General features: G+C 43.7%; 1 protein-coding gene across 1 annotated transcript in view; it reads right to left on the reverse strand.

Annotated features, from left to right (window-relative positions):
• LOC126336083 (neuropeptide CCHamide-1 receptor-like) overlaps nucleotides 1–7,168 on the reverse strand; it is a 42,709-nt gene extending 35,541 nt beyond the window's left edge. Inside the window, exon 1 of the mRNA XM_049999564.1 lies at nucleotides 6,590–7,168. Coding sequence (XP_049855521.1) covers nucleotides 6,590–7,168 — 579 coding nt within the window. The remainder of the gene's footprint in view (nucleotides 1–6,589) is intronic.
• Between the last annotated feature and the right edge of the window lie 8,113 nt (nucleotides 7,169–15,281).

Consider the following 15,281-nt stretch of genomic DNA (forward strand, 5'->3'; position numbering starts at 1 on the left):
GTCCAGGGCGACAAAAGAATGGAATGATAATTATTTACTTAAATTCGTGTCACTTCTCATGTGATTTATACAGGTCACTAGTTTCGATTGTAACCGTTAATTTTCACACTTTGGTAACGTGCACACAACACATTATCATAAAACAGAATGGAGTGAAAGCCAAATACCTGCTACAACGTGTTCATGGAAGGGTTCCATTCGAAAGCAATCACCGCTCACAGTAAGACATTTATCCCACTGCGAGACAAGACTATCAATTCCTGTTTTGTTTGAGGCGGTTGGCTGCTGACAAATCCCCAGCTGCATCCACTCTTGCACTTCCTGGTCTGAGTGGTTCAAAAAATGGTTCAAATGGCTCTGAGCACTATGGGACGTAACTTCTGAGGCCATCAGTCCCCTACAACTTAGAACTACTTTAACCTAACTAACCTGAGGACGTCACACACCCATACCCGAGGCAGGATTCGAACCTACGACCGTAGCGGTCGCGCGGTTCCAGACTGAAGCGCCTAGAACCGCTCGGCCAAATCGGCCGGCTACCTAACAAGGCGCCACATTCAGTTACTATAATTACTATCTTCCAGAATGTATTCTGAACAGATAATATTGAGAATCATGTCCCGTCAAGAGCGACGTTCATCATTAATGGATTGAAGTTAAGTATCAAAATAATTACGTCCGCTTTCTGAATTCTCATTCCTTGTCATGTTCCAGACCTCACGTCAGTATAGTTCTTCCCTCCTCGCTTCAGGCTGTGTGAGCTAAAACGCGTGCATTTCGGCCTCCACTCGTAACACGGTGTTGGCTCTTCTGCTAACACAAAACATTTTACCAGATTTTGAAATAAAAACTGAGACCAAGTATCTTGCTGAACTATCGTCAGCTGTATATCGGAAAGATGACAATAAAGATTTTGTGTTGGATCAGGACTCAAATCAAAATTTCCCCTTCACACGAGCAGGCGCCTTAACCGCTTCGGCTATCCGTGCACGAATCATGACCAGATCAAAACTTACGTGTGTCATCGTCCTTGTGTCACAATACGTACATTCCCGTCCAGGAATGGCAAATTTATTAAAAGCCGAGGGCCTGCTGTTGGCGAATAAATACGAAGTAGTAGCGTCTGTGTTGCTGAGAAGTCGATGGAATGTTCCTTCAGACATGCAAGGATGTCCGAAGGAACATTGCATCGTAATTAAGTGGGGCAAGCCTGTGAGAGTTGTACCACTTCTCTTCTTCAACATAAAATTTGTTTTTTTTTTTTTTAATTTTCTCGTCACCGGGCAGCGTGTTCTTGTGTAGTGTCATACAAACTTAAGTACAATACATTACTGAGGCATCGTCACTTAAAATACCAGAGATGTGATGAAATGAAAATTTACATGAGTGGTCGATAGGGGTATGAGTGAGATGGAGCACAGTACTGGGAGAGATTCACCATACAGAACGGCTATGTATGAGAAAGGAGACAATTAAAATTACATATTTTTATTTGAAATATATTGTAATGAATAGAGAACTATAATATGGCTCTGAGCACTATGGGACTTAACATCTGAAGTTATCAGTCCCCTAGGACTTAGAACTACTTAAACCTAACTAACCTAAGGATATCACACACATCCATGCCCGAGGCAAGATTCGAACCTGGGACCGTAGCAGTCTCGCGGTTCCGGAATGAAGCTCCTAGAACCGCACGGCCACCGCGGTCGGCGAACTATAGTATTAAATAGATTAGTCCAAAGCAATTTTATCAGTTTATTGTAAATCTTGATTGAACTTTGGCTTTTCTGATGAGTCGTTGTTTTCTTGAAGCAGTATGCTACCTTTCTCTCATCACAAGAATTGCACTTATTATCAAATGTTGAACAAAATTCATTTGGCAATCGTGAACGACAAACGCACTGATTCCAATCGTCAATTTTATTCGTTTCCTAATTGGTTTGAGAATACTCAACACATTCATCTTGATCCTATTCAAAGTTATTTTCATAATGATGTACAATTGCAGCATCTGATGAACTTGGTGAGGTAGTTAGATTATTTTTCCTTTTTAGCTTCTTCGCACTGTTTGACTCTTCACCAACATTTTCTTTTCGTGATCTTTTTGTGCCGTTCCCCCCCCCCCCCCCTTCAATTTTCAGCAAAATTTGGTCATCTGGATATAGTTGTGGCCTTTCTCTTGAAATTCATTGTTCTGTCGATAGAAGAAACAGTTGGTATTTCTTGCAAAGTCTTCTCTGTGTTGGCTTAGGAGCAGACAGTTTTTCGTGGAGGTTTCAGGTTTAGCGGGAGTGTAGTCCGAAGTGGTGTCAGTGAAGGAATTCGCCTTGTACGGAAAACTCTCCTCTTTTGATGTGCCCGGCGACACTAGACCTTTTGATGAGCTTTGGGTTGCTGGTCTGCGCGAGATTCTACTCTTCCGATTCTTGGCACGGACGTACCTTCCGACTAGTTAGCATAGTCTGAGCCTGCGACCATCTGTTCCGGGATTTTTCCGCATGCTTCGAAACTAAATTTAATTACATAACACCTCTCCAACATTAAAAAAGTGGTCAATTTCTCCTAAAAGAGCGCTGGTGTGTCTATCCCTATTGTCTGGTAGAGATGGACCTCCACGACTTCCATCTGCAAATACCGAATTCGGTGGTCATTTTAGGTTAGTTTCATGGCTACACGTTTGTCAAGCTACATGAATGCAGTGCAAAACATCCCTAAAAACTAAAATTATATAGCTGTACGATAAAAATTTTAGGCCTACAGGAACAGGAATTTCCTTTTTTACAGTACTAACACGAAATTAACAGCAACACTTTCACACCACGTTTTTTCACTAAAGAGCTTCCTCCGAATTAGCGGTGGCTGCTCTTTAGAAGCGCATTTGTGATACGGGGTGGTCCATTGATAGTGGCTGGGCGAGGTATCTCACGAAATAAGCATCATACGAAAAAACTACAAAGAATGAAACTCGTCTAGCTTGAAGGGGAAACCAGATGGCACTATGGTTGGCCCGCTAGATGGCGCTGCCAAAGGTCAAACGGATATCAACTGCGTTTTTTAAAATGGGAACCTCCATTTTTATTACATATTCGTGTAGTACGTAAAGAAATAGGTATGTTTTAGTTGGACCAATTGTTTCGCTTTGTGATAGATGGCGCTGTAATAGTCACAAACGTGTAAGTACGTGGTATCACGTAACATTCCGCCAGTGTGGACGGTATTTGCTTCGTGATACATTGCCCGTGTTAAAATTGACCGTTTACCAATTGCGACAAAGGTCGGTATCGTGTTGATGTATGGCTATTGTGCTCAAAATGCTCAACGGGCGTATGCTGTGTATGCCGCTCGGTATCCAGGATGACATCATCCTAGCGTCCGGACCGTTCGCCGGGTAGTTACGTTATTTAAGGAAACAGGAAGTGTTCAGCCACATGTGAAACGTCAACCACGACCTGCAACAAATGATGATGCCCAAGCAGGTGTTTCAGCCGCTGTCGTGGCTAATCCGCACATCAGCAGCGGACAAAATGCGCGAGAATCGGGATTCTCGAAATCGTCGGTGTTGAGAATGCTACAGCAACATCGACTGTAACCGTATCATATTTCTATGCAGCAGGAATTGCATGGCGACGACTTTGAACATCGTGTACAGTTCTGCCACTGGGCACAAGAGAAGTTACGGGACGATGACAGATTTTTTGCACGCGTTCTATTTAGCGACGAAGAGTCATTCAGCAACAGCGGTAACGCAAACCACCATAATATGCACTATTGGGCAACGGAAAATCCACGATGGCTGCGACAAATGGAGCATCATCGACCTTGGTGGATTAGTGTATGGGTCGGCATTATGGGAGGAAGGATAACTGGCTTTCATTTTATCGATGGCAATCTAAATGGTGCAATGTATGCTGATTTCCTACGTAATGTTGTACCGATGTTACTACAAGATGTTACACTGCATGACAGAATGGCGATGTACTTCCAACATGATGGATGTCCGGCACATAGATCGCGTGCGGTTGAACCGGTATTGAATACCATATTTCATGACAGGTGGATTGGTCGTCGAAGCACCATACGACGGCCCGCACGTTCAACGGATCTGACTTCCGCGGATTTCTTTCTGTGGGGAACGTTGAAGGATATGACAACGCCTGACAACATACGTCAGCGCATTGTCAGTGCATATGGGAACATTACGAAAGGCGAACTACTCGCTGTTGAGAGGAATGTCGTTACACGTATTGGCAAATGCATTGAGGTTGACGGACTTCATTGTGAGCATTTATTGCATTAATGTGGAAATTACCGATAATCACGCTGTAACAGCTTGAGTCCTCAGAAATGATAAGTTCAAAATGGTTCAAATGGCTTTGAGCACTATGAGACTCAACTTCTGAGGTCATCAGTCCCCTAGAACTTAGAACTACTTAAACCTAAGTAACCTAAGGACATCACACACATCCATGCTCGAGGCAGGCGACCGTAGTGGCCTCGCGGCTCCAGAATGCAGCGCCTAGAACCGCACGGCCACTCCGGCCGGCGGAAAGTTCAGAAAGGTACATTGTATCACATTGGAACAACCGAAATAAAATGTTCAAACGTGCCTACGTTTTGTATTTTAATATTATCAACTGTTCGTCTAAAATTGTGAGCTGTATGTTTTTGACTATTACAGCGCCATCTATCACAAAGCGAAAAAAGTGGTCCAACTAAAACATTCATATTTCTTTACGTACTACATGAATATGTAATAAAAAATTGGGGTTCCTATTTAAAAAAACGCAGTTGGTATCCGTTTGACCTATGGCAGCGCTATCTAGCAAGCCAATCATAGCGCCATCGGCTTCAGACTGTAGCGCCTAGAACCGCACGGCCACTCCAGCTGGCGGTAAGTTCAGAAAGGTACATTGTATCACATTTGAACAACGGAAATAAAATGTTCAAACGTACCTACGTTCTGTATTTTAAGTTAATAAACCTACCTGTTACCAACTGTTCGTCTAAAACTGCGAGCCATAGGTTTGTGACTATCACAGCGCCATCTACCACAAAGCGAAAAAGTGGTCCAACTAAAACATTCATATTTCTCTGCGTACTACATGAGTATGTAATAAAAATTGGGATTCCTATTTAAAAAAACGCAGTTGATATCCGTTTGACCTATGCCATCCGGCCGTGGTGGCCGAGCGGTTCTGGGCGCTACAGTCTGGAACCTCGGGAGCGCTACGGTCGTAGGTTCGAATTCTGCCTGGATGTGTGTGATGTCGTTAGGTTTGTTAGGTTTAAGTAGTTCTAAGTTCGAGGGGACTGATGACCACAGCAGTTAAGTCGAATAGTGCTCAGAGCCATTTGAACTATTTTTTCTTCCAATGAACCGAAGACGACTATCCACCTTCCCCAAAACTGCCATTACATGCTTGTCCCACTTCATATCACTCTACAATGTTACGCCCAAATATTTAATCGACGTGACTGTGTCAAGCGCTACACTACTAATGGAGTATTCATACATTACAGGATTCTTTTTCCTATTCATCTGCATTAATTTACATTTATCTATATTTAGAGTCAGCTACCATTCTTTACACCAATCACAAATCCTGTGCAAGTCATCTTGTATCCTCCTACAGTCATTCAACGAGGAGACCTTGCCGTACACCACAGCATCATCAGCAAACAGTCGCACATTGCTGTCCACCGCCGTCCGCGGTGGTCTAGCGGTTCAGACGCTCAGTCCGGAACCGCGCGACTGCTACGGTCGCAGGTTTGAATCCTGCCTCAGTCATGGATGTGTGTGATGTCCTTAGGTTAGTTAGATAGGGACTGATGACGACAGCAGTTGAGTCCCATAGTGCTCAGAGCCATTTTTTTTGCTGTCCACCCTATCCAAAAGATCATTTTTGTAGATAGAAAATAACAGCGGACCTACCACACTTCCCTGGGGCACTCCAAATGATACCCTCACCTCCGATGAACACTCACCATCGAGGACAACGTACGTGGTTCTATTACTTAATAAGTCTTCGAGCCACTCACATACTTGGGTACCAATCCCATATGCTCGTACCTTAGTTAGGAGTCTGCAGTGGGGTACCGAGTTAAACGCTTTGCGGAAGTCAAGGAATATGGCATCCGTCTGATACCCTTCATCCATGGTTCGCAAGATATGATGTGAAAAACGGGCGAGTTACGTTTCGTAGGAGCGATGCTTTTGAAAGCCGTGCTGAAGCATGGACAGCAACTTCTCTGTCTCAAGGAATTTCGTTATATTCGAACTGAGAATATGTTCGAGAATCCTGCAACAAAGCGATGTTAAGGATATTGGTCTGTAATTTTGAGGATCCGTCCTTCTACGCTTCTTATATGCAGGCGTCACCTGCGCTTTTTTTCCAGTCTCTCGGGACTCCCTATGTAGGGCCTCCACTCCCAATTAGCGGTGGCTTCTCTCTAGCGGCGCATTTGTGAGGTGGGCCTCTAGTCCGTGTCACCTAGTGGTCTAACTCTCGCGGTGTCACCGTATCTTGTTTCTGGAGACGCGCAGCCCGCCGTATAAAGGAGGATGGTCCGCGGCCGGCCGGCTCACCTGTATGGTCCTGTTGACGGAGGAGAGGTTGACCTCGGGCACGTGCGAGTAGAGCGCGGCGGGCAGCGCCAGCAGCAGCGCCAGCGCCCAGATGGCGGCGGCCGACAGAACTGCGAGCAGCCGCGAGCCGAGCCGGGCCCCCAGCCGGCCGGCCGCGTGCCGGCGCATCGGGTTGACGATGGCGCAGTAGCGCTCCGCGCTCAGCGCCGTCAGCGTGAACACCGACACGCCGATCGACACGTCCTTGGCGCACTCGCTCAGCTTGCAGACCAGCGTGCCCCACGGCCACGACTCGAGCGTGTACACGATCGACGTGAAGGGCACGCACGTGACGATGACGAGCAGGTCGCCGAGCGCCAGCGAGATGATGTAGGTGTTGGGCGCGTTGCGCATGGTGCGGTGGCGGGCGAAGATGACGACGAGAGTGCCGTTGCCCAGCACGCCCGCCAGGAAGATGAGCGCGAACAGCACGGGCACCACGTACGTCTCGGGCCGCTCGGAGTACGGCGTGTACTCGACCTGCTCCAGGTCGTCGGCCAGCAGCGAGAAGTTGCCCTCCTCCTCCACCACGCCGTCCATCCTGCACAGCACGAAACGTCCCGTTTACGGCACACATCAGCACGATACGGTGCTCGAAGACGTTTGGAGTAGTACATGGCTCACTCCAAAAGAAATGCACACTATTTCTTTTTAAACCCATCTTTTATTCTACATGTTTGAAAGTTTCACATTGTGTAGATACAACCTGTAGGAACAATATTTTCATTGAAACTTCCTGTCAGATTAAAACTGTGTGCCGCACCGAGACTCGAACTCGGAACCTTTTCCTTTCGCGGGCAAAGTGCTCTACCAACTTCTTTTTCTTAATTTCATGTTGTTCGTTTTCGTTCGTAGCATCTGATTGGAGCGGACGTCGCAAGACACCCTTTTACGTTCGTCATTTATCCATTAACTCAGTTTTTTTATTACAGAGGGCAGCTATCCCTCTGACCGAACACGCTGTTCTACCGTGCCGGCGTCCAACTGAGCTACCCAATCACAACACAAGCCCCGTCCTCACAGCTTTATTTCTGCCAGTATCTCGTCTCCTACCTTCCAAACTTTACTGCTGAAAGAAAGGATATTGCGGAGACATGGCTTAGCCACAGCCTGGAGGACGTTTCAGAATGAGATTTTCACTCGGCAGCGGAGTGTGCGCTGTGAGGACGGGGCGTGTGTCGTGCTTGGGTAGCTCAGTTGGTAGAGCACTTGCCCGCGAAAGGCAAAGGTCCCGAGTTCGAGTCTCAGTCCGGCACACAGTTTTAATCTGACAGGATGTTTCATATCAGCGCACACTCCGCTACAGAGTGAAAATCTCATTCTGGAAATATCCCCCAGACTGTGGCTAAGCCATCTCTCCTCAGTTTCATTTCTTTCAGCAGTGCTAGTTCTGCAAGGTACGCAGAAGAGCTTCTGTAAAGTTTGGAACGCAGCAGACGAGGTACTGGCAGAAGTAAATCTGTGGGGACGGGACGGGAGTCGTGCTTGGGTAGCTCAGTTGATAGAGCACTTGCCCCCGAAAGGCAAAGGTCCCGAGTTCGAGTCTCGGTCCGGCACACAGTTTTAATCTCCCAGGAAGTTTCACATCAGCGCACACTCCACTGCAGAGTGAAAATGGCATTCTGGAATATTTTCGTTTCTCCACATAATTCCCATCCCTCTCAACCTGCCTTACGCCATCTTGGAACCAGCGCCGGTGTACCCCCACGGTAAAATTTGTAAGTAGGCTGTTTATGATTTTATGTTGCGTTGCGCAGTTGGAGGTGAGCCGCCAGCAGTGGTGGGTGTGGGGAGAGAGATGGCAGACTTTTAAGAGCGGACGATCTGGACGTGTGTCCGCCAGAAAGAGTAAATTTGTAAGCCTGGATACATTGTTTGTTCTCTGTCAAAATCTTTCATTTGCTAACTATGCCTATCAGTAGTTAGTGCCTTCACTAGTTTGAATCTTTTACTTAGCTGGCAGTATTGGCGCTCGCTGTATTGCAGTAGTTCGTATAACGAAGATTTTTCTGATGTAAGTGATTCATGAAAGGTATAGGTTAGCTGCCTGCGGTAGTCGAGTGGTTCTAGGCACTTGAGTCTGGAACGGCGCTAACGCTACGGTCGTAGGTTCGAATCCTGCCTCGGGCATGGGTATGTGTGTGATGTCCTTAGATTAGTTAGATTTAAGTAGTTCTAAGTTCTAGGAGATTGACGACCTCAGATGTTAAGTCCCATAGTGCTCAGGGCTATTTGAACCAAAGGTATAGGTTATTGTTAGGCAGGGCCATTCTTTTGTGGGGATTATTGAAAATCAGATTGCGTTGTGCTAAAAATATTGTGTGTCAGTTTAGTGTTGATCAGAGTAAGTAAAGAGAGAAATGTCTAAGAATGTTCAGTTATGCTCAGATGTTTGAAAATGAAATAATGTAAGGGGTTTATCAGCATAGTAATTCACTGATTTTTCTAAGGGGATGTTTCAAATTCTGGACCAACCTGTTTGGCAGCGTGCACAAGGGAGTCATCATCTGCAAACCTTGTTCCACGAAGAGAGTCTTTCAGTTTCCCAAAGAGATGATAGTCTCATGGAGCCAAGTCAGGACTGTGAACCGGGTCTTTCAATAATGTCCATCCGTGTTTTGTGATCACTTCCGTGGTTTTTTTGACTGACATGTGGGCGTGCATTGTCGTGCAACAGCAAAACATCCTGCTTTTGCCGATGTGGTCGAACACAACTCAGTCCAGCTTGAAGTTTCTTCAGTGTCGTCATATATGCGTTAGAATTTATGGTGGTACCACTTGGCATGATGTCCACAAGCGATAGTCCTTCGGAATCGCAAATCACTGTAGCCATAACTTTTCCAGCAGAGTGTGTGGTTTAAATATTTTTTTCTTGGGTGAATTTGCAAGATGCCACTCCATTGATCGCCTCTTCGTTTCTGGTGAAAAATGATGGAGTCATGTTTCATCACCTGTCACAATTCTTCCAACAAATTTATCTCCACCATCTCGTACTGTTCCAAAAGTTCGCTGCATACCGTTTTTCTTGTTTCCTTGTGAGAAACTGTTAACATTCTGGGAACCCATCTGGCACAAACCTTTCTTAACGCCAAAACTTTCAGTATTCTGCAAACACTTCCTTCCCCTATCCCAACGTAGCTTGACAATTCGTTCACTGTGATGCGTCTGTGAGCAGTCACCAATTCGTTAACTCTCTTCATATTGTCTGGAGTGTGTGCAGTACGAGGCCTGCCGCTGCGAGGACAGTCCTCAATATTGCCGTGCCCGCTTTCATCACGTAACCTGCTTCCCCACCGCCTAACTGTAACGCGATCGACAGCACCATCTCCATACACCTTTTTCAATCTCTTGTGGATGTTTCCCACTGTCTCGTTATCACAGCACAGGAATTTTATGACAGCACGTTGCTTCTGACGAACGTCAAGTGTAGCAGCCATCTTGAAGACATGCTGTGACGGGGCCACTTACGGTTGAACTAAGTTTGAAAACAAGCGGGAAGGATGTATCTACACACTGTAACACTTTCACACATGCAGAACGAAAACCGTATTTTTTACAAAAATAGTGAGCATTTCTTTTGGAGTGACCCTCGTAGAACCAATTACGAAGGCGAGCTGAAAAGTAATATCTTCAGAGCTGTTAAGCCTTTTCAAATAAAATAAACTTTAAACAATCCTCTCGAAGGAATATCCGCATCTGAGCAATATACCAGAGACTGAAAATACCGCTACAATTGGAAGGTTCTTTTATTTTGAACACGACCTGTTTCGGGCTTTTATATGCCCGTCTTCAGGTGTGGTTACTTCGTGCTGTGACTCTGAACGCCGCCGTGGAATAATACGGGAAGCGGCGTTATTACCAGCTGGTATTACACAGCATCCTGTACTACTCAGAGCACGAATTAATACTCGGGCGAATAAAAGCCCGAAACCGGTCGTGTTCTAAGTAAAATAAGCTTACAACTGTTGCGGTATTTTCAACCTCTGGTAAAATAAATTTTATTAACGTTATTCACCTTTATTCTTGGCGTCTACAAATTTATTTTTCAAAACAGTCACGCTGACGATGTCACATTTCTCTCAGCCAGAGGCCGGTTTGTTGATACTGTAAGTGTAGAACAGGCGTGGCCAAGATTTCCGCTTCCAGAGAGGGCACGAGCTCCCCGAGCTTAGGTGAGTCTGCTCAGCGCTTCGGTTTCCCCTCACCACTGCGCTTTTCCGAGCAACCGAAAATTGTACAGGTAAGAATCTTGCAAGGGAAATTCCCCATCGCAGCCCTCTCAGATATAGGCCCAGTGGTAGAATGGCCCAGTGGATAGTCCGTCAGAAACTGAACACAAATGAAGCATGAAAACAGGAAGAAGCTGTACTGAATCGTGGAAAAAGAAGCAAAATAGAAACAGTGAACGGCCAAGTTTAAGATGTGCAGCACCGACCGAGTTTTAACTGTCATGGTGTGGTAGTTGTGTGGTCACGGGGTTGAATTGCGAAGTGGGAGATGCGTGTTCGAATCTGCAGCGTGCCCCAGTTTTCTTTATTTTTATTATTTTTTTCACAAATTTATGAATTGTCCGTCAGGTAATTGAAATGTCTATTCTCCTACTGTTATCTTGGCAATTGTCATAGCATACATTGGTTACAGAATATAAATCATGAGGTAAGAATATATGATTGTTGCAAGTAAATGTGATGATTAGTGAGAATAGGAGACATGCCTCATAGACCTCTCACAGAAATGAAAACAGCAAATAAACGAGTGTGGATTATGTTAAACAAAGGAATTCAACAGTCAAAACTTCCAAAACGGAACTCAGGAGTTATAGCACCTCGTATTTGTGTAGAACAAATAGGAGGTACATACGTCTGAGGGTCCCTTCATTACACCTCGCTGTTGCGATCGGACGTTACACAACGACACATTCACAAATTTGAGAACATCGAACACACGTCATTTACCGGACCTACAGCTCATAATTTTGTGAAAAAAAGCGCTATGATGGAGATTTGATCATGGATCTCCCTTGGCGCAGTCCAAAACTTTGACACACATCACCAAGACGCCGTAACTATTCAAGGTCGCCTGATGTTGCCCGTTTTATGCTTGATCTGCGTTCAGTTTTTGACGGACTACCCACTGGGTCATTCTACCACTCAATCTGAGAGGACTGCTATAACATCCAGGATATGTATATATTTTTATTACGAGTGGAATATGAACGTGTGGAAAACTACGTAACTCAATAATATTCATTCAATTATGTAATTATTCCTTAAAAAGATGAGAATTATGTAAAACAGAGACAATATTTGTTTCACACTCTTTGTTAATCTATGTCATCCTTTTCTTTTCTTTTGTACCCTTTTGTCGTCTTCATCTGATGTACGTCACTGACGCAAGACGCGAATCGTACTTTTATGTTCCTTTTCTGGTAAAAACAAATAGAGCCAAATGCGTCAAAACTATTTATGATTAATTATTGAAAATTCACTTCCTCTTTTAATTATAATATTATATTAATTGTTTTATCATAGCAGCAAGAAGCGCAGCCATTGTTAGTTGCGATTGTATAGCAATTTCGTCTGTACTTCTAGTTGAAAATAGCATGGGTTTGTGTTAAACTAATTTGCAAAACAATTTAATATTTTTTATTGATGGCATCAATTTAAATGATTAATTATTTATTGAGCAAAGGAAAATCTTAATTAAAAAAGAAATCCTCTATCTTTTGTTGGCCGCCATCTTAACATTTATCACGGTGGCAAATTTAAATTACTTGAAACGCAAACAATATTCCGAAGTGTAAGAAGTGTAAGAATAAGTGGTACTGAATATTTATAAGAGAAAAAATTAATCGAATCAGACTGCATTTTCTAAGAACAGTGCTGATGGTATTTATTGTTGAAGAAGATTTCATTGCTGACATATGAGGCCAAAATTAAACTACGCATGAATCACGGAGAAAAATATTTCTGGTAGCGTACGCCAGTGTTGTGTGCGGGTGGTATTCTGTTGTTCCTTTTCATGATTAATTTGCTAAGAATAATTAAATCTATCGAAGACAAAAATGATAAAAGCTCTGATGTACGATCTGTAATTTTAGTGACATGAACACAACTTACAGTCAACATTGTTACACTACGTCAGGCGGAATTCTAGTGCAATTTGAACAAAATAATTATCCGGTAGAAGTTGTCGTATGAATAATGCATTATACACGTGAATAATATTGTCAGTATCATTTACAAAATGAAATCAATGCAACTGCTAAAAAAAACCAGAGTGAATTCAAATCGCAGAATACCATAGAGTATCATATCATCAATATTCATTGCATTTGTCCATGTTGATGATACACAATAACCGCCACACTGCGATGGGGAGTTTCCCTTACTAGCAAGACGTGTTTGCAACACAGTGCCACTACTCCTAAAAGGCGAATATTCCAACATACTCTTAGGATGATGATTTTATCACTACTGTTTAGTTTGAAATTTTTATTTTGCTCCGAAAGCAATGGCTTTAGTACTTAATTCAGTAAGTACATTAGATACTGCTAATACAGTGAGCTGAACTAAAAAAACTCTATAAACAGGCATCTGACATTAAGTTGAGATGTTCATAAGTTTATTCACATTAAGATTTCAGAATATGCGATATACGAGGGTTGGAACTTAAATAGTGACAACTATTTATTCAGAACCGATACAAAAGAATTTCATGTTTGCACCTGTTACTGTCCTTCAAAGTAGTCACCAGCGTTTTGTTGAACCTTTGCTACCGATGTGGAAAGCGTAGTATACTGTTAGCGCAGGCTGTTCTGTTGATAGCGCGAATGGAGCGGCCTACTGCCCGTCGAATCTCAGGAACAGTTCTGCAGTGAATGCTACGAAGTGGTTCCTTCGTCATCGGAATCAAATCAAACTCACAAGGACTTAAGTCCATGGAGAATGGTGGATGGTACAGTACTTCCCAGTCCCATAGATCGAACAGAGCAGCCACAGTTTGCGCTGTATGCGCCCGCACATTGTCGTGCAAAATGATGGGTGAGCTGTTCAGAAAGTGTCGCGCTTGTTTCGCAAGGCTGGTTGCAGGTGATGTTCCAAAATCGAACAGTAATACTGTGCATTGACGGTCTGCCGTGGAGGGACGTCATGCGTTAGGATAACACAATCACAGTCTTACACGAGAATCACCATAATTTTAGACCGCTCCATTTGCATAATCGACATAACAGGCTCTTCTAACGGTATACTATGCCTTCCACATCGCTGGCAACGGGTTCTACACAACGCTGGTGACTACTTAGAAGCACAGTAACAGGTGCAAGTATGTAACTCTTGTTTCGTTTATTAATAAATAGTTCCAAATATCGTATTTGGACCTGAGTTCATGATAGAAACATATGGTGTTATTCAGATTAAAATCTGTTAACCCCAAACGTTAGCTGAACTTTCTCAGTTTCGCAGCGGAAGAGGTACTGTTCTCACACTTACGTCGGACCAAATACTGCAATAACTTTAACGACTTCTCTGTGCAGTCGAAGACAATCTCAACCTTTCCCGCAATATTTGCTACAAAATAATTGTCCCCTTCCATTAAAACGCTTAATAAATTGAGTACAGTGAGTAACCGAGAGCTTAATGAAGTGAAATTTTTTTTGGTGGTGCGAGCCATAAAAGATTTTGTCACAACTTTTTTCCCGTAACACCCGCGTTCAGCCAGCATTCACTGTTGCTCATCACAAGATAAATGCATCATATAGAGGTGTTGTAATGATCTCCCAATAAATATTTTTCCAACGCATAATAGGGCTAAGGGAGCACTGTTTGGCCAGGCGTGTTGCAGAATTAATTTGACTGACAGAGCCAAACATCACCTCTGCTTGCACCGTTTCGTCACTATCGAAGTAAGTCCTTGAATGTATTCTTCAAGTTTTGGAAACGGGTAAAAATCGTATGGAGCCTATTCGGAGCTGTATAGAGGATGATCGATGAAAATGAACCCAAGGCGTCGGATTGTTGCAGATGTCGGAAGAGATCGTGTATGGGCTGGCATTGGCATGCTAAAGGAGTCAGTGCTCCACGTGTGGACGAACACTTAGCTTAGAGAACCGTCTGCAGAACGGTTCTACAGCCAACGTTAACCTCGCGTAAAGACTTAATAAAGGAGACTACGGCTCGTACAGACACATACAGACATTCACCTCTATTTTCGACTGGAACAGGAAAGGGAAAGACTAGCAATAGAACAGAGTGCCCACCATTTTCTGCAAGTTACGATCCTTCACTTAGATCACTAATGCACAAGAACACGTCCATAATTATCATGTCATTCCGTCCTACGCTATCCACTTTAACACGTACAACTTTGGGGGTAACTCCTGAATCAAAGTTTTCCAATTCCAAAAGCGTCTAAGACAAATTATTGGTTGTGTGACCTCAAGAACGTTCCGCAGAGCCTTGTTTAAGAAATTGAAGTTAATAGCTACTGATTCCCAATATATTCATTTCTTAATGAAATTAGTATGTAATACATATATCTATTTTTCTAACCAACAGCTCAGTTCCATGAATCAGTGCTAGAGATGAGAGTAATCTTCTGAGGTTTATATTGATTTAATTTGGTCCAAGAAGGTGTCCGTTACCAGACTCCA

The sequence above is a fragment of the Schistocerca gregaria genome, chromosome 2, assembly GCF_023897955.1.
Source record: "Schistocerca gregaria isolate iqSchGreg1 chromosome 2, iqSchGreg1.2, whole genome shotgun sequence".
NCBI lineage: Eukaryota > Metazoa > Arthropoda > Insecta > Orthoptera > Acrididae > Schistocerca > Schistocerca gregaria.